Source organism: Diceros bicornis, chromosome 2, assembly GCF_020826845.1.
Source record: "Diceros bicornis minor isolate mBicDic1 chromosome 2, mDicBic1.mat.cur, whole genome shotgun sequence".
In the NCBI taxonomy this organism is placed as follows: Eukaryota; Metazoa; Chordata; class Mammalia; order Perissodactyla; family Rhinocerotidae; genus Diceros; species Diceros bicornis.
In genome coordinates this window covers 25,894,250-25,917,376 of record NC_080741.1, presented here as the reverse complement: position 1 = coordinate 25,917,376, position 23,127 = coordinate 25,894,250, and the positions used below count along the sequence as shown (strand labels likewise).

At 37.9% G+C, this 23,127-nt stretch overlaps 1 protein-coding gene across 2 annotated transcripts in view; it reads right to left on the bottom strand.

Annotated features, from left to right (window-relative positions):
- KAT2B (lysine acetyltransferase 2B) overlaps positions 1 to 23,127 on the bottom strand; it is a 91,031-nt gene that overhangs the window by 5,884 nt on the left and 62,020 nt on the right. For both annotated transcript variants that reach the window (XM_058553797.1, XM_058553806.1), the window contains exons 8-16: positions 21,789 to 21,914; positions 19,301 to 19,437; positions 16,766 to 16,974; positions 15,592 to 15,718; positions 8,834 to 8,944; positions 6,068 to 6,211; positions 1,891 to 2,005; positions 314 to 350; positions 24 to 87 (exon numbers count right to left, since the gene is read on the bottom strand). In XM_058553797.1, the coding sequence (XP_058409780.1) occupies positions 24 to 87; positions 314 to 350; positions 1,891 to 2,005; positions 6,068 to 6,211; positions 8,834 to 8,944; positions 15,592 to 15,718; positions 16,766 to 16,974; positions 19,301 to 19,437; positions 21,789 to 21,914 (1,070 nt within the window). The remainder of the gene's footprint in view (positions 1 to 23; positions 88 to 313; positions 351 to 1,890; positions 2,006 to 6,067; positions 6,212 to 8,833; positions 8,945 to 15,591; positions 15,719 to 16,765; positions 16,975 to 19,300; positions 19,438 to 21,788; positions 21,915 to 23,127) is intronic.

The window sequence follows — 23,127 nt, the reverse complement described above, 5'->3', positions numbered from 1 at the left end:
GTGAATGAAGAGAAACCACGCACCTTCACCTGCTGGAGGATGCTCTTGAGCGTGCTGTACAGCTGGTCAGGGTCTTTGGGCTCTTTACTTGAAAGGAAAAGAGTGAACAACAAGGAACAATGATTAGTTTTTTACCCTCTTGTCAGCTGATTCCTATTCAGCTCATTGTTACAAAAACCTAAAATTAGAACCATTCCAGAATTTTTAATGAAAACTGAAACCCAACAAGTGTTGTATGGGTGCCCATTTTCTCTAAGTTGCTTGGAGGGAAAAAAAATCACTTCCATTAATATCTCTCGCCCATCACACTTACCTTTTCTCTTTTCCACTCGGTTTCCAGCCTGTCTCTCCTATACGTCAACGAAATTAAACACCAAATGAGAACTACTTTTGGTCAAGAGAATAACATAATTAATACTTATCAAAAATGCAATAAAAGACAACCATGCCTCAATAAAAGTCTATTTCTGGGAAGAGACTGAAATTAACTGCTTGTTAGTTATTTCCTTTTACAGCTAACAATATGCAACACTTTCAAGACTGACGACACTGTTTTATATGTTAGCGTTGGGAACTCCAACTGTTCAGAGGAATAAAAAGTAAATATATCCAGTACTGTGGGCATGTATATATTTTAAGCTCTAAGTCACATTTTTTGCTAATCACCATGTGAAAGAGTTAAGCTGTTATTTTAGGTTAGAACAAACTCTGATCTAGTCTCTATTTTGTTTGGCGAAGACCCTGCTTGTAATGCAAGATGGTTTAGTGCAGTAGAAAGAAAACACAGCCTGGAGTCCAACAGACCTGGATTTGATTTCTTACTCTCTCCTTAAAAGTGAATTTACCCTAGATAAGTTACTTAACGTTTTGCCTCTATAGTTTATCCATCTATAAAACAGAACTCTAAAAATTAGGTGATGTTATCCCTTCTGAGATTAGTTGATGTATGTAAAAAAACCAGAAAAATGCCTGGTACAAGTAGGCATTCAATGATATGGCAGTTATTAAGCCATTAACAGGAATAATACAGGGAAGTAAAATTTCTGGGTCTGGCAGTGAAAGTCAGATCTGCTATAGAGTAGACTTTGTAATGAAGAAATATACCTTGCCCAAATAATGTCTTAGTTTTTCTGGAGCATTTTAGTTCATTTGACTTTGTTTTGTTTATTAAATCTTCAGTATATTAGAAAATCCTGGATTTGAACTGAATGAAACTGCTGATATTCGATAGCTTCTGATCTACAAAAACAGCTATTTTCCATGTTTCATCCAATACAACTCACCTCTAACATACTTGCAGATAAGAACCCTTGGGAAAACTACTGTAAAATAGGGAACCTGAAACAAAGTATATGCTTTCCAATCATCTTTCTTAGAAGTTTGGGAAAACTAATTTAGCCAAGCACAGCTCTCTGCAGGTTACACCCATGACAGCAATAAGACACGGTGCGGACAGCAAGATGTTTACAGATCAGAACTGGGCTGCTTCTACTGCTGACAGTTACTGGATGTGTGCCAACTAAGGTTAACCTCTAAGGACTTAACCATTCTGAGACTCAATTTCTCCATTTGTAAAAGCAGAATTCCCCTACCTTCAAGGTCACATATGAGTGGTGCCTAACACTGTGCTACAAATAGTAGGCTCTCAATAAATGATGAATATTGATAACTAGAGCAAGGGGTCATCTAAGCTCTCTTTGGTTTGCATTGGGAAGTAGAGAAAAGATATAAAAGGAAACCATTTGCTGCCTTCTTAAAAGACTAGAAATAACACAAACAGAGACGGGCAGGGTAAAAAGTTTTCCACAACACTGCACTCTGGTAATTGTTTCAAACACATCTCAGGGCATCACCAAAAGATTTTGCTTTTAAAAGAAGATCTATACATACTAATTCCAGGAATGCTTTCTATCGGAATCTGTCGAACTCCGTCTTTAAAACATGAAAGTCCAGGGTAGACTTTTCGAATCTGCGCCTGTTTTCTTTCTATCAGCTTTTTAATTATCTGTAAAGCACAGGAAGAAAGTGTGTTTAAGGACAGAAGTCTGTGGCTACAGTTTAAGTCAGTCAACCTAAGGAGTTGTTTTCCTAACAAAATAAAGTCTTTAGGAAATAAAAAGGGGAGAAAAGGGTGAATGTTGTTTAACAGGTAAGCCATGAGAACATACTATTACCCCATGCCCATGTAGCATCATTCACACAACCCTCTGAATACGTGTCCCCTGCCATCCAGAAAAGCCAATACTGAGAGTACACACTGCCCTAAGGGCCCACTGTCCTCTTGAGCATTAGAGCCAATTATTTTGTCCTGCTTTTCCGCCGAGCCTCTGCCAGAGCTACGGTAAAGGAGCCCCGAGCATCTGCTCCCAAGTCAGGCGTCAGAACCTCTTCACATCCCGGGACTAGGAACTGTTCCCATGGGACTGAGGGGCAGATGAACAGGCTCAGACAGTCCCCACAGCCTGGGAGGATGGCCTTACTATTATTGGAATTTTTCAAGGTTTGAGCCCCAACCTACATTGTTTGCCTCAACCAAGCTGCTCTAAAGAGAGTTGTCTGTGAGGCCACACAACCACGATGTGAGGGAATTTTGAGAAGTGTTTGTTTTGTAAAATAATTCCTAATGTACTCAGGTTACTATCTCCAAAACAGTGTAGTTTTCTCTTTAAAAAAAAAAAGAAGAAAAAAACTTAAAAATCACCATCCTGAAATTAACCATATCATAACTGAATTTTGGAAAAGAAAAACCAAAACAACAACAGTCATTAATTGAACTTAAAAAAGAAAACAAAAAATTCCAGTTCCTAACTGCTGGATCTCAAACATATTGCTGGTAACTGCTGCAGCATGAATTCATAACGCTAACAATTAAACAAAGAACTTCATAAAATGAATGGACTAGTGAAAGTATATTCCTGTAAATCTAGTTCAGTGCTGTCCAATAGAAATATAATGCAAACTACTCATGTAGTTTTAAATTTTCCAGTAGCTACATTTTTTAAAAAAGTACAACAGGTTACATTGACTTTAACAATATATTTTTATTTTAATCTAATATATCCCAAATACTATCATTGCAGCATAAAATCAACTGAAAAAATTACGAGATCTTTTACATTCTTTTATTCATATTGGTCTTCAAAATTAGAGTGTATTTTATATTTATAGCACATCTCAATTTCAACTAGTCACATATCAAGTGCTCAATAGCCACATGTCGCTAGTGGCTGCCACTCTGGACAGGGCAGATCTAGATGGATGCACTCTCTCCGTTTATTTATAAGTCAAAGTCTTTTTTAAAAAGAATCCCAATGGCAATCTCTTAAATGGACACCTTCAGAAAATGTAATTTCAATTATAATTTGAAAAGTTTTTTCTCTTTACCAAGGATACTCTCAAATGTGATACCTGACCAGGTGGCTTCCATACTCCTCATGTAGCACCATGAAGGTGGTGGGCTCTGAGTGAGTGACTGGTAGTGAGAGTGGGAGGCTTCCTAACCTCTCTGTGCCCCAAGGATCACTTTGGGCAAAGAGGACATTTTACTTCTGTTCCAGTCTCTTATCTTCATCACCCTAGAAAATGTCTTCACTTCCCCACCAAGTCATCATCTTCCTCTCCTCAAATCCATCTCCCATTCACTGTCAGTTTCAGTCTTTCCAAACAGAAAATTTGGGGGGCCTACCCCATCTTTAATATGTTACCAAGTCTTAGCATGTCTTCCTACAAAAAATCACATTGCTTTGCTTCACCCTTACTTTGGCTCCTCCAAACCCAGGCCTTTGTAGTCTCACACGTGGATTAAGATTTAAGAATTATCCCTGCCTCCCAGCCCGCACACAAATGCACACACACACACACACACACTCAATTCTGCCTGCTACTTGCCTATTTACACTTTCTCAAATAGTAGCTTTCATCACCCACAGACCTATGGTCCTAGTTGTTCATGCGCCCATGAATCTGTTTATGGTGGACTCTGAATCTTTACTCATGCTGATTCCATTACCAGGCTGTCCAGTTCAAAACACATCTCCCACAAAGCCACCTCAGATGATGCTAGGCCACTAGGGTTCCCAACTTTCCCTTGGAGTTAACATGCACAAAGTACAACTCCCACTCTCTGCTCCACCTGGCCAGCTGTACTAGGGTTCTCTCTCCATCTCTGCTAACCACAACTACAACTTACTCTGCTCTTGTACGCTTTTAGGGGCTAGGAAAGTCCTCCATATATTTACAGTTTGTTTGCTACCACCATTAGTCCCTACCTTCCTCAAGGGAGTTTTCAAAGTTGGAATAAATGATACTTGTGAAAATCATTTGAATTCTGTGGAAGCAGATACTTTGTGAATCTAAATATATTATTATGGCGACTTCTGATCTTTTTTAAAAGAACTAGGTTAACAGCTCCAAGCCAGCATCATCCACTTTACGGTGCATGTTAGAGAAGGCTGGAGGCAAAGAGGAAAGGTGAAGAGAGATGGAGAAGAGAGCCAAGAGGAGGGGAGAAAGAGGAAGGGGGAGGGAGAACTGTTTTCTAAAAAGTTGACTGCTTTTGTTAGCTCTGTGCTTATGGCTTTCCCCTTTACATGGGAAGAGCCAACAGATCTGGACTACGTGAATTTGCAGACCCTGCCAGGGGAACCCTTTTCTCAGCTTATACTGTGGAGACGAACTGGTGCTGCTGGAAGGAGGAATGAAAGAGCAGCTGACTGCACCGTGATGGCTTTAGTTGGCCAGCAGCCCCTAAGGCTGAACAATGAGCTGCTGAATTCAGACCTGCTCATTAAGCCCCAAAGAGAACAATGAAGAAAGCTAGCTCTTCAGGGAGAGACAGAGAGAGAGGAGCCCGCTGTGCTTTTATTAACTCTCCAAGTACCCTATTTGGAATTCTCTCTCAGGCTGACATCTTTGACCAAGAAACAACAAAGGTTGTTTTTATTTCCTAATTTAAAAAATGCCTTTTGCTCACATTCACGGGAGCGTGAGAACAAGTCTGAGCCAATTTAAGTAAAAGGAAAATACTTATTGAGCACCTACTATGCACCAGACACTGTGTAAGGAGCTTTATGTCTGTTACGTTAGTGATGGCTGACAACTAAGAACTGGGAGTAAGAGACACTACTAGAAACCAGAAAACAAAGACAAGTTTAAGACAAATGGCTTTTTTAGTTACTTGCTAGAAAAAAGTGCACTAGCATTACTAACAGAAGTATAAAGTGGAATTGATGTGGGATGACACAGCTGCAAACTCCTAGTTCTTGAACTCCAGTAGGTTAGGGGAGCAAAGAGGTGATCCTGGGCTTTACACACAAAGTTCATTCATTCAATAAATGGCCTCTGTGCACTCCCCAATTGTGCTCTTTCTATGGGATTTTTTTCTTAGAGAAATGTAAAATTGCTATATAGTCAAATCTATCAACTTTTCCCTTTACCTCTTCTCTATTGGTTTATATAAATAAGACTACACCCCAAAATCAGATAACAAATCACTTCATACCTAGAAGTATAAGCCTTCAGAATTTGCAATGCAAAAGGAGAGGTTAATACGCACTAAGATAAATGTCTACGTAAGATGATAATTTAAATTCAAATAGTTGGATCAAAATAATGCTAGAGAAGTTCAAAGGAGGAAGTAGAACAGAGCTGAAGTGGTTCAGATTGTGTGTGTGTTGAGAGAGGGAGGTGGGTCATGGAGGAAGACATCAAGCAAGAGGGTTAAGGCGTCAGGAATGGCCTTTGGAGAATGGTTTAAAAGGGAAAAAAAGAGGTAAGTTTGGTAAGGGCGATTGAGGCAGAATATAAAAGGTCTTGAAGATGAAGTTAAGATATGTCATCATACTTAACAAGTTTTGCATTTTACACCAATTTAACAAGTGTTGACCCTCTGAGGAATGGTGACCTAGAGTGGAGACAAATCAAGGACACTTTTGAAGAAGAAATCTATACAAACCATAGCAAATTGAGATTATGATACCTGGTAGACCCATACACACAATAACCCAGAGCCCAAAGATATGCAACTCACCCCAATTAAGACTGGCCTATATAGAAGTCTCATGCTTACCTCCTTCTGCTTCTTAATGATGACAGAAAATTCTGTGTATGGGATCCGTGGATTTAGCTCACATCCCATTAAAGTGGCTCCTTCATAATCCTTGATGTAGCCAACATATTTGGTCTTAGGTATTTTAATTTCTTTTGAGAAACCCTGCAAAGCAAATAAATTAATTCGTATGGGCATTGTGCATCAAATAACTATTGAGTGCTAACTATGTTCCAGGCACTGTGCTAGATACCAAGACATGCTTCTTTCAAGTTCTCATCATGTTATTATGGGAAACATTAGTGTGAAACCCTTCCATGAAGTTCAAAAACATCAAAAATAAAACAGTGAAAATAGGAAGGAAGACAACACAAAAAAATAATCCTAGTAACACAAATAACGTTAAAAAGTTTTTAACAGAAACAGCTATTAAGTAAAAATAAGGTTCACTTTTGCATTAAATTGCACAACTTTTCCCAAAGGAGGGAGGGGGCCCCAGGATTCTCAACAAATCAAAAGCTAATGTTGATCTAAATTCTGAAAGAAAAGCATAAAATCAAAAAATATAGCAATTAGAACCTTGATGTTGAGGAAATGAAACCCCTACTTTATAGACCATCACAGTGTGTGGTTGTTTCAGTGACATTCATGCTTTGCAGTATATTCATTCATACACTTTAAGCCGTAATAACACAGTGCTACAAGGTATATATTCGTATATTTATAATATAAACATAATTTTCCTTACAGTGCCTATTTCAGTTCTTTGTGGAAAATTACTTGGACTTCAGAACTATCACCAGCAGGTTCCTGCCTCCCCTTTCAGCAAAAACTTATTTTCCAAGCAATTATTGCCATCATCCTCAAAGAGGACTACAGACAAGTCATTTAAGAACCGCAGCTGAGATTTCACGCTTTGCACTGTAGTTACAGCCCAGGAAAGCCGACGCTCGAGCTCTCAGTAAAACAATCCCACTGAGTTCTCCCAAGTGAGTTTTATTATGAAAGTCACAGAAACATCCCAAAGAATGAGAAGAAAATAAATATGAGATTAATTATCTGACCTCAGAGGAGGGAAAGCTTTTTAGTCATATACGACATATAAAAAAAGAAATTAACAGATTTTATGTAATAAAATCTTTAAAATTCTGTACAATAAAAACAAAGCCATAAGCAATGTTGGAACAAATGACAAACAGGGGGTAAAAATTATAAAATGAAAGGTTAATATCCTTATATTCAAAGAGTTCTCGGGGCCGGCCCCGTGGCTATCGGTTAAGTGCGTGCACTCTGCTGCTGGCGGCCCGGGGTTCGGATCCCAGGCGCACACCGATGCACCACTTCTCAGGCCGTGCTGTGGCGGTGTCCCACATAAAGTGGGAGAAGATGGGCACGGATGTTAGCCCAGGGCCGGTCTTCCTTAGCAAAAAGAGAGGATTGGCACGGATGTTAGCTCAGGGCTGATCTTCCTCACAAAAAAAAAAAAAAAAAAGTTCTCATAAATCGATGTAAAAATGAATATTTTAATAGAAAAAGAGGCAGAATACAATGAATTGGCAATTCAAAATAAGAAGAAGAAATACAAAGGATCAAAGAACAAGGAAAAACAAACCTCACAATGATCAAATAAATGCAAACACACACAATGTGTCACCCAGAAAAGGAGTTAAAACATATTTTTCAATTATCAAACCCTTTCCAGAGCACCTTTATATATTACTGACAAGAACAGAAATTATTAAAGTATTTGGCAATACATAACAAAAACCTTAACTATGTCTGGAAGCAACTCTACTTTTAGAGATTTATTCTAAGCAAATTACCATAGATGAGAGCAACACACACACTCACACACATACAATGACACACGTACACTTACATACAAGAAACTCCTAAGTGTCCCAAAATGTGGTATTGGTTTAATAAATTATTTTCTATTTATACAACAAAATTTCAGAGAACCATCAGAAAGCATATGAAAAAATAATCAGAATACATTAAGTGAAAAAGGCAAGTAATTAAATTAGATATAACATAAGCCGATTTTTATATTTATACACACACACATGAACGCACACACAGAAAAAATATTAGAAGGGTATATATCAAAACATTATCGGTAAACTTTTTTGGGTGGTAGAATTACAAGCAACTTTTCCGTTCTTCTTTCTGCCTTACTACATTTTCCAAAATTTCTACAATAACTATACATTACTTTTGTAGTCAGAAAAGTAAATCTAAAATGTTTAGGAACTATAAAGCACTATTAAAAAAATATGCAGCCAAAAACTAATATTCAAAAAGCAGAGTTAAAAACTTCTGATAAGAAAGGACTAAGATGGCAGCCAAGCTCCCAGCCTGCTGTGTGCTGTAGAACCAGGATTGTCTGGAGCCCTTCGTAAACTTCAGAATTTCCTCTCTGCCGTCATCAATGGGGACCTTCCAGAGACTGAATCTATTTCTCCCATTCACAGAGAACTCTACTCACCCAGCACTGGGAATTTCTCCTTAGCCTGGGGATACCATATTTTAGAATGTCAGGATGCAATATTATACTTCACTTATAGATATTCATTCATTCACTAAACAAGTATTTATTTAGCACTTACAGTGTGCTGGTGATACCCTCTACTCCAATCTGAAGCTTACTTCTGGCTTAAAGCTTACAAATAAATGTGTGTCCTTATAAATATAAACACCAGGGGAAAAATTTACTTGGATGAAGACTACCTGAGTGCATATTAAGGAAAGAAAAGACAGAACAGTGTCACACAGTGAAAAGCCTACCTGTTTCTTGAAATATCCAATTGCATATTCATCTGCATATGTGAGGAAGTTCAGGATGTCATGTTTTATATGATATTCTTTCAAATGATTCATCAGGTGCGTTCCATAGCCCTATGTGAAAGTTAGTATACAGACAAATATATTAGGTTCTGGAGAAAAGAAATTCCTACAAATTCGCTGGGTAATGTTGGCAAATTTAGCAGTTGGTACTTTGATATATGTTACCAATACGATACTAACACCCTTACTTGCATTTCTGAACTTTGAAAATGAGCTACAAAACCAAAAAATTCAAAATCCTAGAATGGAGATACAATCATCATCTGAAAATACAAGTTTCTGGTTCTTTGAAAATAACACACTGAGGCTACAAGCTGCTAGTTCAAGCCTAAAGATTACTTGCTGAATATTAACAGAGAAGTTTTGGGAGTAAATATTGATCACGAATTTCTGCTTATCTTTAAAGTATTCGAGAACCTGAGACAAAAAGAGCAATGTAAAGTGCTAATCTTCACTAGATTATTAACTAACCCAAGTGCTTCCTGTAAACTACAAATCAGCAATCCTTCTAAAGAACTGTATTATCACATACATAGGATTTTCAACTTGGCTGGAATAAATTCATGATTGAAATATGAAAAAAAAAAATCCAAGTACCAGGTTTTTCAGTGATGTGCAAAGCTTAGAGAAAAATCTATAAATTTAAAGTGATTGTTTTAGAACCTCATAAAAAGAGGTAAAAGTAAATCCAAGCATCCAGAAACAAATATCTTCACATAAATATTTTAGAATTTGTTGACACACTTTTCTAAAGAACTCAAATGTGCTTACAGGTACGATCTCATGGAATTGTAGCACCTCAAGAGGAGAAGGATCTTTGAATGGTCTAACTTGGTCTAACTCTCTATTCCATGTGAGGGTAGAAGTCTTTTGCCATCTATCCTGAAAAGCTAAGCTGCTAGAACACCTCCAATACAGGGTGATCACTTGGTCCTTAGATACACCAATTCATTGTCAGGCATTGTTATGGGTGGGAAGCTCTACCCAATGTTCACCTGAGATCTGACCCCTTGTTATTTCTACTTACTGACCTTAGTTCTACTCCCAGAGTAACAAAGACTCATTCCTGCTCTTTTTTTATTTTTATTTTTTTGTGAGGAAGATCAGCCATGAGCTAACATCCATGCCAATCCTCCTCTTTTCGCTGAGGAAGACCAGCCCTGAGGTAACATCTATTGCCAATCCTCTTCCTTTTTCTTTCCCTTTTTCTCCCCAAATCCCCAGTAGATAGTTGTATGTCATAGCTGCACATCCTTCTAGTTGCTGTATGTGGGACAACACCTCAGCATGGCGGACAAGTGGTGCGTTGGTGCGCGCCCGGGATCCGAACCCGGGCCGCCAGTAGCGGAGCGCACGCACTTAACTGCTAAGCCACAGGGCCAGCCCCCATTCCCGCTCTTAACAACTCTTCAAGCCCTTAAAAATTACACATTCTCACTCACGCCCATCCCTACCTCCCAAGTCCCAAGCCAAACATCAACGAGGCTTCAATCATTCCTCATAACAGCATGATCGGAAGACCCCTCATCAATCTAATCACTCCTTTCAGGACTTTCTCCCATATAACAATGCCCTTCTAAAGCATGGAGCCCAGGACCAAGTGTAATAATAATCAGGGGATGGTCTGTCTAGTAAATAGGAGAACAGTATTACCATCTCCCTCTTCTGGAAAGTACTCTTCCACTGACGTTCCCCAAGGACATTTTAGCTTTTCCCAAACTTATCACAATATTGACACATTGTGAGTTTGACTAAAACTCAGATAAAAAGATGAATGAAATATCTCTCTCCTTGAACAAAAGAGAGTAAAATGAGGATGATAAACATATCAACATATAATTAGAGTACAGAGCTGTGCTGTTCAATAGTATAGCCACTAGTCACATGTGGCTTTTGAGCTACTGAAATGTCACTAGTACAAATAGAGGTGTACTAGAAGTGTAAAATACACAGCAGGAAAAAATTTCTCATTAATAACATTTTATACATATTACATGTTGAAATTATAATATTTTGAACATATTAGGTTTAATAAAAAAATCAAAATAATTTCACCTGTTTCTTTTTTACTTTTAATATGGCTATTAGAAATTTTTAAATTATGTACGTGGCTTGCATTTGAGGCTCACAATGTATTTCTATTGCACAGCATTGGTACAGAGTGATGTATTTGTACTTATAATACAGAAAAAGGCTGTAGGATAATTAAGCGGGAGAAGAAGGAAGGTGTAGAAGAAAAAGAGAATGTTTAAGGTAGGCCTTAAAAGAGTTTATCAAGGGGCCGGCCCCGTGGCTTAGCGGTTAAGTGCGCGCGCTCCGCTGCTGGCGGCCCAGGTTCGGATCCCGGGCGCGCACTGACGCACTGCTTCTCCAGCCATGCTGACGCCGTGTCCCATATATAGCAACTAGAAGGATGTGCAGCTATGACATACAACTATCTACTGGGGCTTTGGGAGAAAAAATAAATAAATTAAATTAAAAAAAAAAAAAAGAGTTTGTCAAATGGAAAACAATGTAAGAATATGGATTGGAAATCTAAATGTGAGGAAAAATAAAACCTATCCATAAGTTTTATAAAAAGATAAAGGAAAGAAGGTTTATAACCTAGAGGTACAAAAAGGCTTCTTAAAGAAAATATAAAATGCAAAAGCATAAAGCAAAGGACTGATTACTAAGTAGACTACTTCAAATTTTAAAACTTCTTAAAGATATCATAAGCAATTTAAGATACCATAAACAAAAGACAAATGACAAATTGGGAGGGTAGAGTTGTAACATATATTATAAAGATTTAATATAAAGAACCATAAATATCTTCTAAAGGATCAATACAAAAAAAGAGAGACAGCCTAAAAAAAATTGTCAAAGGATAGGAATAAGCAATAAATATAACCAATAAAAAAGATGTTTGACCTCAATAGTAATCAGAACACTCCATCAGGAGATGCAATATTTCACTCAACAGTATGCAAATATGTTTAAGGTTGATAGTACACAGTGCCAGTAAGGATAGGGGAAATGGTTCTCTTCAACACTACTGGTGAAAATGTAAATGGTAAACCCACTGAAAAGGGCAATCTGGAAATAATTTTTTAAATTTAGACTGGTCGTATTCATTCATGCAGCAATTCCACTTCTCAGTGTTTAGAAAAATATTTCCAAATAGAGCACTGTTTGTGATAGAAAATAACTGGAATTAAACATAAACGTCTTCAATGGGGAATGATTATATAAATTATAATGCATCTACATTATGAAATACTACATAAAAAGAAAAAAATATCTCTGTATCAGCACTGTCTAATGGAAGTTTCTGCAGTGATGGAAATGTTCTTTACCTACGCTATCCAATATGGCAGCCATTAGTCACATGTGGCCATTGAGTACTTGAGTGACTAAGGAACTGAATTTTAAATTTTATTGAATTTTAATTGATCTAAATATAAATTTAAATAACCATATATATGCACTGAAGTTGAAAGATCCCTAAGACATAACTGATGGTTTTTTTTAAAATTAGGTACAGTATGAATTCTATTTATGTAAACAACAATAAAACACAAAGTCACCTCTTACATTCAGGTATATTTCTATGTACGTAAATCAGTGGAGAAGCACCTGGAAGGATCTGTGTATGACCTATTAATTAAAAATTATTTTTAAAGAAAAATGAAAAAAAACTGTAAAAAAAAGAAGAGTTGGCTAGTTGGAGGGAACTGCATGTACGGAATAGAAATGTCTAGGAATTAGTAAGAAATGCATTTTCTGATGAACCTCACTTTAACAGAGATTTGGTTGATAGAAGCAAGCTAGGCTTTTGTTGTATACACCATCTTGTAAGGAGTTAATAGAACTATAAATTTTCTCCCCTTCACCCACAATCCAATGATTTTACTCAAGAAGAACAATAACGGTTCTTTTGTAAATAGCTTCTCAAAATCTGCATAAGATATTTTTCACCAGTGGCCACTAATTTGTCACCTCTCCAAAGAAATTTTCCAGATTCCAATTGCTTGTGAGTAGGGGCTGTGACTTTTAACTTGGATCCTCTCTGTCTAGCACTGCCAATGGCCACAGTGATAGCTTAAATATTTCCTTGGTTAAAGAGGCATTAACAATGTTAAGCTATTATATGCAAATGTTTAGATTTTCACCCCAGAACTATTTCCGTTGTTTGTATGTCTTTATTTTTAACCGTCACCAAAAGGATTCTTTTCCAAATCCAACGGGTAACTTCAGTGTTTATTTAAATATTTCTTATGGTAAATAAATATAAACTATGTAACTTCAAAGTTGCATACGACATCAAATCTAAATAGTTCTTAGATGACACGATATTCTAAAACCAGGTCAGGAGCTTCAAGTAAATTCTCAAATGTTTATCTTGTTATGTGCTTTGAGCAAGATAAATTCACACACAAACCTTATTTAAAGCATTCACAGGAATTTGTATGTAAGCTTAATTCTCCAAAATAAGTCGATGCAAATTTTAAAAAGTATCATTTAACTAAGATTTTTAACATATTAAATAAAAATTTAAAACCTCCACTTATGAACTTGCTGTTTTCACAAATAAGCACCAGCACTGGCTGCCATGAAATTCATCCATTCTATTTAGTTTTGAAAGACTAATCTTCATATTCTAAGACTACAGTTTCAAGTCACTTACAAAAAGCAGCTTTTTTCTAGTTCCTCCTACTGAGTTTGTAATGTTTGGCCACCTTTCTTCAAGTTTTTAGAAAATTACATGGTTTGGGAAAAAAATAAATCGCCCTTCTGGGAAGTAACAAGACAAAGCATCCAATTCATATTAAATACCTTTAGTTTCCCTCTGGTATCCCTAAAAATGTCCAAGTCAACCTTAACCAACCTTTCCAAACAAGGTGCTTGGTGTAGCTTTCTTTGAAAACAAAAATTACGCAATCTTTTCCTGAAATTATAAACCAAGGACATATTTTCCAGCTCCTCTCCCCATGAAAAGCCAAATAAAATTTTCCTTTTAAATCAGTTCCTAAACTCTGGACACTTGGAATTGTTTCTCACTTTGGCTAGGGGGAAATTAAAAAGTGATAAGCATAGCAACAGCACCATCTAAAGACACACGGTCAGAATTCCTTGAAACAGAGCCAGAGATCAGTTTCAAGCAAATTTGGGCTCTCACCTTCCCCAGTCAGAATGATGAATGCAAGACTGATGAATTTTGTTTGCCCTTTGATGCTCAGCACTCTGAGTCGAAGACAAAAAGCCCCATTTGTGCTTTGTGGGAATGAACTGCAGTGGCTATAATTGGCACTGTGACCAGAGCTAAGCTCGTCATGAAAGCAGAAGTACCCACAGCACTGGCTGCAAGCCCTCGGGCACAGAACGATTCCTTCCAGTGACTTATTTTTGGTTTTTGTAAATGGCGTTGCTTCTTTGTAGCTGAAGAAAGCAACAATGTCCTTAGGTCTGCACTGTCCAATACAGGAGCCTCTGGCCACATGTGCCCAGCGAGCACTTGATATGTGGCTAATCCAAATGGAGATGCGCTATAAGTGTAAAATATACACTTGATTTCAGCGACTTAGTACAAAACAAAGAAGGTAAAATGTCCCGTTAGTAATTCTTCGTGACGTTGAGTACCTGTTGCAATGACAATACTTTAGATAGACTGAGTAAAATAAAATGTATATTTAAAATTAATTTAACCTGTTTCCATTTTTTTTAACGTAGCTACTAGAAAATTTAAAATCACATACGGTGCTCACATTTGTACGTCACATTATATTTCATTGGACAACGTTGCCTTAGACCTTCCAATAATTTTTCTCAGCAGCCATCTAATCCTGAGTGGCTTATCTTTCCACCATTTGCCATATTTTTGCATGATATTCTTTAGGGCTCCCAGAATACCAAATGAATAATAGTCTAAAGACACATTTCCTGGTTCCGTTTTCCTAAAAGCAGCAGAGTAGAACACAACATAATCTAGATCAGAGGTCTTTCTGCCAATTGAGAGTCTAGTTTATTCCAGCCAGGCTAAGTTGTCAATAACACAGCCTAGTTCCTGGGAAGGAAGGGACCTATGCCAAGGACAATTGGGAAGGTAAGTTAGCCACACACACACAAATACACACACACCAAAAAACTCACATTCCAAACCCTGCATGAATTCTTCTGAAACTTAGTCAAAAATTTATTCAAATGTTTCAGACTACTCTTATAGAATTTCCTTAGTTCTTGTCTCCCTTTAGGGACAAGGTCATAAGAAATCTTTCTGAAGTGTAAGCCACCTAAATCATCTTCCTAATCCACATCACACCACATCCTTTCTCGTGGTTCAGTGTCACCAGTTGTGTGTGTGTGTATGTGTGCAGGTGTAAATTAACAACAAACACTGAGATTTATTCTCAAACATCCCTTCACTTGCCATATATAATGACTATCCTTGAGTTGCATTTGGGGCTGTATGGTGTCCCTGTACCTTGCCCCAAGGCCCAACAAAGCCTTGGTAGAACTTGACTTGTTGGCATATGGAACCATTTACTCTCCTCGCACACATACACATACACTCTAAGTGAGAGGATTCTTCTCAGAAAGTCTTGAACTCCACTTTGAACCTTCTCTGGACAGGGCACAGAGAGACTTTCCCCAGCTATGCAGCTTTAGTGAGAAGCACCACATTCTGCTTATCTTCTATGACCTTGGGTTACCCTTACCTTGACTTGCTCATTTGAGGTTACAGCACAGAAAACAATCTCTGTGAATCCTTGGGATGGGAACATACGGAAACAGATACCACCAATAACACGGCCATCTTTAATTAAAGCAAGAGTTTTGTGTTTCCTGAAACAATAAGATTACGTCAAAGTTTTACCTATCTTAGTTACATAAATATACTTTTTGGGGTGTTCCTTATTAACCAAACAGGAGAGGGGAGGTGTTTTTCTTGAGTTTCTATGGAAACCTCTTTTATCTAGCCACTATCTCACTAGACCATTCCTTAATGTGGTCTTTTTAGAGCAAGCTTGCCTGGACAAGACTTCATCAGAGCTTCCATCAGAACAAAATGCCAGCCACCTAAGAAGGGTCTGAGGGTTACAAATAAAGAACAGGGTATGTGTGGGGGTGCTCACTGGTACTGGAACAGGGGTATACCCAATGCCAAGGGACCCAGAATGGGGGGTCAGAGGGATACATAAAGTCAGGGACAAACGTGGCATATGCTTCTAAAGAGTTTAGTCTTACTCAAAAATATTATACAAACATTATGGAAAAGAATACAAAATCCACATGTACAATTTTGCCAAAACCCGCATTATACAGTCCTGTTAGACTTTTTCTCTGCCTAAAATGTCACTCTAAATGGTCACATGTGTGGATCATAGTCCATACAGGCTCTTGGGCTATAAATGTTAAAATACATTCAATTACAGAAGTTTAATTTTTTGGTTTGGGATTTTTTCTTTTTCAAAGCAATGATTTTCAAAGTTAACCTGTCTGGTATCCCAATAATTTTCTCAGTGCTTACAGACACGGGCAGCAAGGATACCAAGTTAAGATACCAAAATCAAGAATGTCTTGACTATGAAAAAAGTGGGACATCTTCTAAATGTTTATGTTCTTTCATTGCTGTAATGAATGAAGCAGAGGATAGTCACAAACAACTTAAAATATAAAGCTTCATTATTATTAACAAAAAATTTATGAATTGTTGAAAAATTAATTTTAATGCTTTAGCCATGGCAATTATCTTGACGTAGCTCTGGAGCCACAGTATGACAAGAGGCAGCAGGATCCGGTGGGTGACCATGGCTGACTTTCACTCTCTGAGTATAGTTCCTCTTTCATTTAAAAAGGAATAAGAAGAAGAAAGAGCAAAGCACCACTTACGGGTCAAAGACAAGCCGTGTGATGTACTCTTTGGGCATCCGGGGCAGCTGATGGGAGAACACGTTCTGTAGACCGACCAGCCACATCAGAATCTTCTTGTTGGGTTTCTGGTTCAGGGAATTGCCGACCACGTGAAATTCAATCACACCCCTGCGCTCTTCCAGCCTCGCTGCCTCGTCCCTGGCTGAATGTGCTGACAGAAAATTGGTCTGGGATGCAAGAGACAAAAAAATTACACAGAGCTCTTTTCTTAAGACGGTGGGGACAGGATATATGAACGCGTCTCTTCTGTACTCTAATAAAATACACATTTGGGGATTTTCAGGGTCTCAAACAACACACACAAGTTATGAAAATAAAACAGAAGAGGTAGGTAAAGCATTTTGAGAGATCAGAGTATCATACATATACACGGATATCTGGTGTAGATTAGGAGTCACCTAACTTTTCTGTAAAGGGCCAGATAGTAAACATTTTAGACTTTGCAAGTCATAAGGTCTCTGTGGCAACTAGTCAATGCTGTTGTGGTGTGAAAGAAGCCATACACCATATATAATTGAAAGGGTGTAGTAGTGTTCTGATAAAACTTTATTTAAAAAAGGGGAGGGGAGACTGGATTTGGCCTGTGGGCTATAGTTTGCCAACCCTTGGTTTAGAGGAAGCCCATCTGGCTGAGCTTTATAGGACCCTTGGGATGACAGATCCCAAATTCTCCTTATAGGCCCAATAATGGCAGTCACACTTATATTGTTAGCACCTCTTTTGGAGGGCAGGTTTCTTTCCAGAGGAATATCTGTTGACCTACTCTCAATCATAACTGGCAGCACAACCTTGTGCCAGCACTTCATGCTCCCCATCCTCTTTAATCCACCCAGTGGTGTGCAGGTAAATGTTCAACAAACAGCTCCCTGAAGAAGAAAAGCCCTAATTGGTAGTACCTGCTCCATATCATTAGTCTACAGCCAGCTGCCCAGGTGACCAGGTGCCATTGTGGTCAATTTCAAGCTACTTTTTAACAACCAGCTCACAGAATTCTTTAAAATTTAACAATCACCTTGTGCGTGCCAGTATAAGTCAACTCAAGCACACTACTAAATCCATCCAACAAATTTTGAAATGTGTGACTGCATCCACATTTTGTAGCTGAACAAACTGAGCTAAACTAATCTATAAAGTTACTAAATCCCTGAAAGACAAGGATACAAAAGGTACTACAGTCTTAAGTCCCCAGGACTGGACATCTAGAAGGAAATGGAAAGGACAATTTTATAACGAGATCTTTCTCTTACAACATTCCAGTTCTCTGAGTTATCCTCAATATCATAAAATAAATATCTAAGGAAACATGACAAATTAAAAATTGATACTTTCGTCTAGCAGGGCCACACTAAAAAAATTTAAAAATATGTTTTGCAAAATAAACTCCAAGCCATTTCTTCATTTCCTGGAAGCTGTCAAAAATGTCTAAAACTGCTCTGCCCCTGGATGCGATGCAATGAGATGACAGCAGTACTTTTACCAAAAACACTTTAGCTGAATCTAATCATGACTAAACAGGCAGATCCAAATAGAGGGACGTGATGCAAAACTAGCGACCAGGACTCTTCAACAATGGTACTGCCATGAAAGACAAAAAAAGAACTGGGGAACTGTTCTAGATTAAAGGAGACTAAAGAGATGAAGAGATAAGAACTAAACGCAAAGCATGATCCCTGACTCATCCTTTCACCAGAAGAACACATGCTATAAAGGACATAATTTGGATATATGGGGAATTTGGATATGGGCTGTATATTAGACCAGGGGTCAGCAAACTTTTCTATAAAGGGCCAATTAACAAATATTTTAGGCTGTGAGGGCCATACAGCCCTGTCTTAATTATTCAAATCTGCTCTTACAGTACAAGGGAGACATAGACAATATGTTTCAATAAAACTTTATCTGTAAAAACCGCCATTGGGCCGGATTTGGCCTGCTGGCTGTAGCTTGGCAACACATATATTAGACAATATTGTAACCTAGCTAAATTTTCCGACAATGATAACAACATTGTGGGAATGTAAAAGAATAGTCTTACTCTTAGGAGATACAGGCAAAAATAGTGTTTTGACATCTGTATTTAATTCTGAAATGGTTCCAAATGGTTCATAGGAGAGAGAGACAGACAGAGGGAAAGCGAATGTAGCATAACATTAACAATTGGTGAATCTAAATAAAGAATCTATGGATCTTTATCATGGAATTTTTGCAACATTTACGAGAATGTAAATTTTTAAGATAAAAAGTTGAGGAAGGAGGAATGCCTTCAACTGTGTGAGATTATTAGTATGTTTCCTTGTGATGTGATATTCATCAAAGGGAATCACCTCTCCATCAGCTTTTCTTGCCCTCCCCACCCTGACCATCAGTTTAAATGCAAACCAGGGTAGTATAACACGCTATCTCTCAGCAATACCATCTCCATTTCTGACAGCTGGAGTGCCAAGGAGAGCAGAAGGGGTCTACCAGCTGGCTGCCCTGGTGTACCCTGCTGACCTCTGGTCCGAGCATCGCTGCAGGGTCCGTGATGGTAGACATGACCTCGTTGATTAATTCCATTGGAATATCACCCATAACTCGGGGTTTCTTGGCCTCCTCCAGAACATGAGAGTCATTCATTTTCCTCTTTTCTCCTGTGATAATCAAAATAAAAGGGAAAACAATGGGTGATTTAAAACACAAAGCTAATAGATAACACATTCCAACTACTTTTCTAATAACACTGATGGGTCTGGAAGTCAACTCTCCATTTACCAGGGGAAGAGGTGGCAGTGGAAGATGGGAAAGAGAAGGGAGGAGGTCACAATAACTTCCAACCACAGATCCGTTCTGAATGTTTTCTATTTTCTATGATAATTTTTTACTTTGATATATGAGTTATTAAGGCATGTGTTTCTTCACTTGCAAATACAAGAGGTAATTCTAATTATCATTGGTTATAAATCTCTAATTTAGTTCCCTTGTGGTCATAAAACATGGTCCATATGATAGCACAATGACAAAATTGTTTGAAACTTGCTTTGTGGCCTAAAATGTGACCCACTATTTGTAAATGTGTAGCGTCTTCTTGGAAAGAATGTGTATTTTCTGATTTTTAGGAGTAACGATCTCTATAAATCCATTAGATTAAGCTTGTTGATCATGTTTTCAGGGCTTCCATATGTTTACTGATAGTTTTATCCGCCTGATCTATGAATTACTCAGAGATGTTTCTTCAAGCCTTCAATTGCTGGTTGATTTGATGATTTCTCCTTGTAGTTCTGTTCTCTCTCTTTCATATATATGTATGTATGCGTATATATATATGTGTGTGCGTGTGTATATATGTGTGTATGTACATTATGTATATATGTCTATTTATATTTGAAATATACTAGTGAACTGTTTTATTTTGCAGGTTAATTTAATTTTTTCATTATAAAATGACCCTCTTTATTTCTCACAATGTTTTTCTGCCTTAAAATGATGCCTCACAAGTAAGCAGGGCCACCGGCCTACGAAGTAGAAGCATTCTCAACATGTCACATACTGGAAGAGGCCAGGCAAAGGCAGAGAACTTTCTCCCACTTTCCTCATTAGATTACATTGTGGCTTCTCCTTTCTACTATCATTTGGTTTTTCTGTCATAACATATTGTATTTATCTTAACAATTAAAATTTTAAAAATTTTTAGATGTTCAAATCTAAGTTATTCCTTAGGTGTGAATCCCACTAAGCATATTTCCATATAGCATACTCACTATCTTTAGTTAAAAAGGAGCAGAGCAATGTAAAGTATCTTGTCCATACGAGATGCCGCCATAAATATTATTTGTTACTTACTAAATGGCATTTGTTGGGTTCTTGTTTTTATAACTCTTTTTTAGTTGTTGTTAGTGGAGGTGAGTTAGAACATTTTCAGTCATTTGACCAAGAAGCCTTCGGATTCCATGATTCTCCAAGAGTAATGCTGTGAACTATTTATTCTGTAGCTGAGGTTTATACTTAATATGCCCCAAATTTGACAGACTGCTAATAAATGTTATGATAAGAAAGCACCTGAGGCTGCATCCAAGCTCACTGCTAAAGAGTTTCTGGATTGATTAGTGAAGTCTCCCTTGGAAGAGGGAGAGAAAATGGTGGCACACATGCTAAATATTTGGTACTCATATAAAATCCTCTTTCCTCCTTCTTTCATGCCACTTCTTTAATGTCAAACTTTGGTCATATCCAAGATTTGTTTGATGTCAAGCCCGTGGACCTTCAAAACATTTTATAACTGTGAAATGCTCCTAGGATTAAGAGATGTTTTTGCCCATATGACAGATTACATTAACGGCCAAATTCTTTACCCTCCTGGTATCCATATTCTTTGCCACGTCACTTTGCAATTCTTCCTACAAAAGGAGTAGAGTACATTTCTCCATCCTTTGACTCTGAGTTTGACCACATGATTTTCTTTGGATGACAAAATGAGGCAGAAGTGCTGGTATAACAGTTCTGAGCCTAGGCTTCAAGAAACTGTACATTTCTGCTCGCTCTCTGGTGCTTCTGCCATCATCATATGAACATGCTCTGTCCCAGGAAAAGGAAAAGAAGCCCACTGGTCCCAGGAGGGGGATGAGAAATATATGGAGCAGAGATGCTGCAGCTTAAGTGTTCTGGCCAAGCCAAACCCAGAACAGAGCTCCCAGTCAATGGCCAGATGCATGAGCAAGCCCAGCCAAGATTGAGTGAGGCTGATTGAGGTCAGCAAACTGCCAGGCAATACACAGGATGAGGAGCTATGATCATAAATGATCACAGTTTTGTCTTAAGACTTTGCATTTCGGGTTGGTTTGTTACACAGCAATAACTAAGCAGTACAGCTCAAAGTAATTTCCAGCCATTAAAGTCCTGGACATGTACATTCTATAGTTGGTCTAAGTCTATCTTTGGTACTCCTCAGATAATGGAGCTCCTAGGGCAAGTCACAGCGCTCTATTATGCCCCCTTAAGAGCTTACCTGGGTTTGCCTCAAGCCCAGAACAGGCTTTGCAAGAAGGACTGGTGCTCCCTCCATTTGGCTGCTCAAGGGAAGATGAGTTTGAATTGTATGAAATCGTCCCAGCCACAGGAGGTGGATTGATAACTGCCCCAAGAAAAGGAAAAGAAGGTATAAGATGACTTCCTTCTCAGACAACAAGAAACCAAGAGCACGAGACCATCCCGCTCCATCTTTTAAAAAGATGAGATATTTTATTTACTTAATAAAATAAATAAATGTGAGACCATCTTTAAAATAAATGCCACAAGGCAAATGTAAGCATCAAGATAATAAAGACAGTAATGGATTATAACCCACTGAATAGCATAAGGATATCTGAGTCCACATTGATAAAATAATAAATGAACAAGTAAATAAATAAGTGGGGATAAGGTAAAGCTCTCCCTTACAGGAGAATGCCACCAGATAAATAAGGAAGGAATGATAGAAGTTAGGAAAAAAAAAAAACATTTGGCAGCCAGCCTATAATAATTGCTTCAGGGAAGAATCATCTGTACAGGCTAAACCTTGTGAGTATAATTTTGATGAAGACAGGATAGTCTCAAAGTGTCTCCCCACAAAAGTACTTTTTTATTACACAAGGAAAAATGGTAACACTGTAGTGGAGAAACCTTGTAAACAACACCTTAAAATAAGTAATCAAATTTAATACCAACAATAAAGGGAGAGGCCAACATTATGTGCCTCCTGATGTGATGCAAAAATTGCTACAAACCACATGATTGAGATAAGAGGTAAAAATGGAAAACAGCCTATAGATTAGATAATAATATTGCATGGAGGTTAAAATTCCTTCCTTTGATAACCATACTGTTGTTAAGTAAGAGAACGTCCTTGTTCTTGCAAGACACCCACTTAAGTCAGTAAAGGGGCATGATGTTTGCAACTTTCAAACAGTTTAGGAAGAAGAATATAAAGAGAGAAAGAGAAAGAGAGAGGGGGATGATAAAGCAAGTATGGCAAAATGTGAACAACTGGGGAATCCGGGTAAAGAATATACAGTATGTAGGATTTCTTTGTCCTATTCTTGTAACTTTTCTGTAAGTTTATTTCCAAGCAAAAAGCTGTTTTCTTTTAGAGCCACTTTTAGAAAATAGGATGTTGCTCTGCTAGTTGTGCTGCTTTATAGCTGCTGAGGTGAGAGTTGATGACGGATACAAACATTCTCAGTGACACTGGTCACATATAGAACATATGGCAGTGCAGACACATGCCCAAGGAGAATGTCGTCTAAGTTTTAAGGCAGCCACAATCCAGTCTGCAGCGGGCATTCCCAGCAGCCAAGAAAGTGATGGAA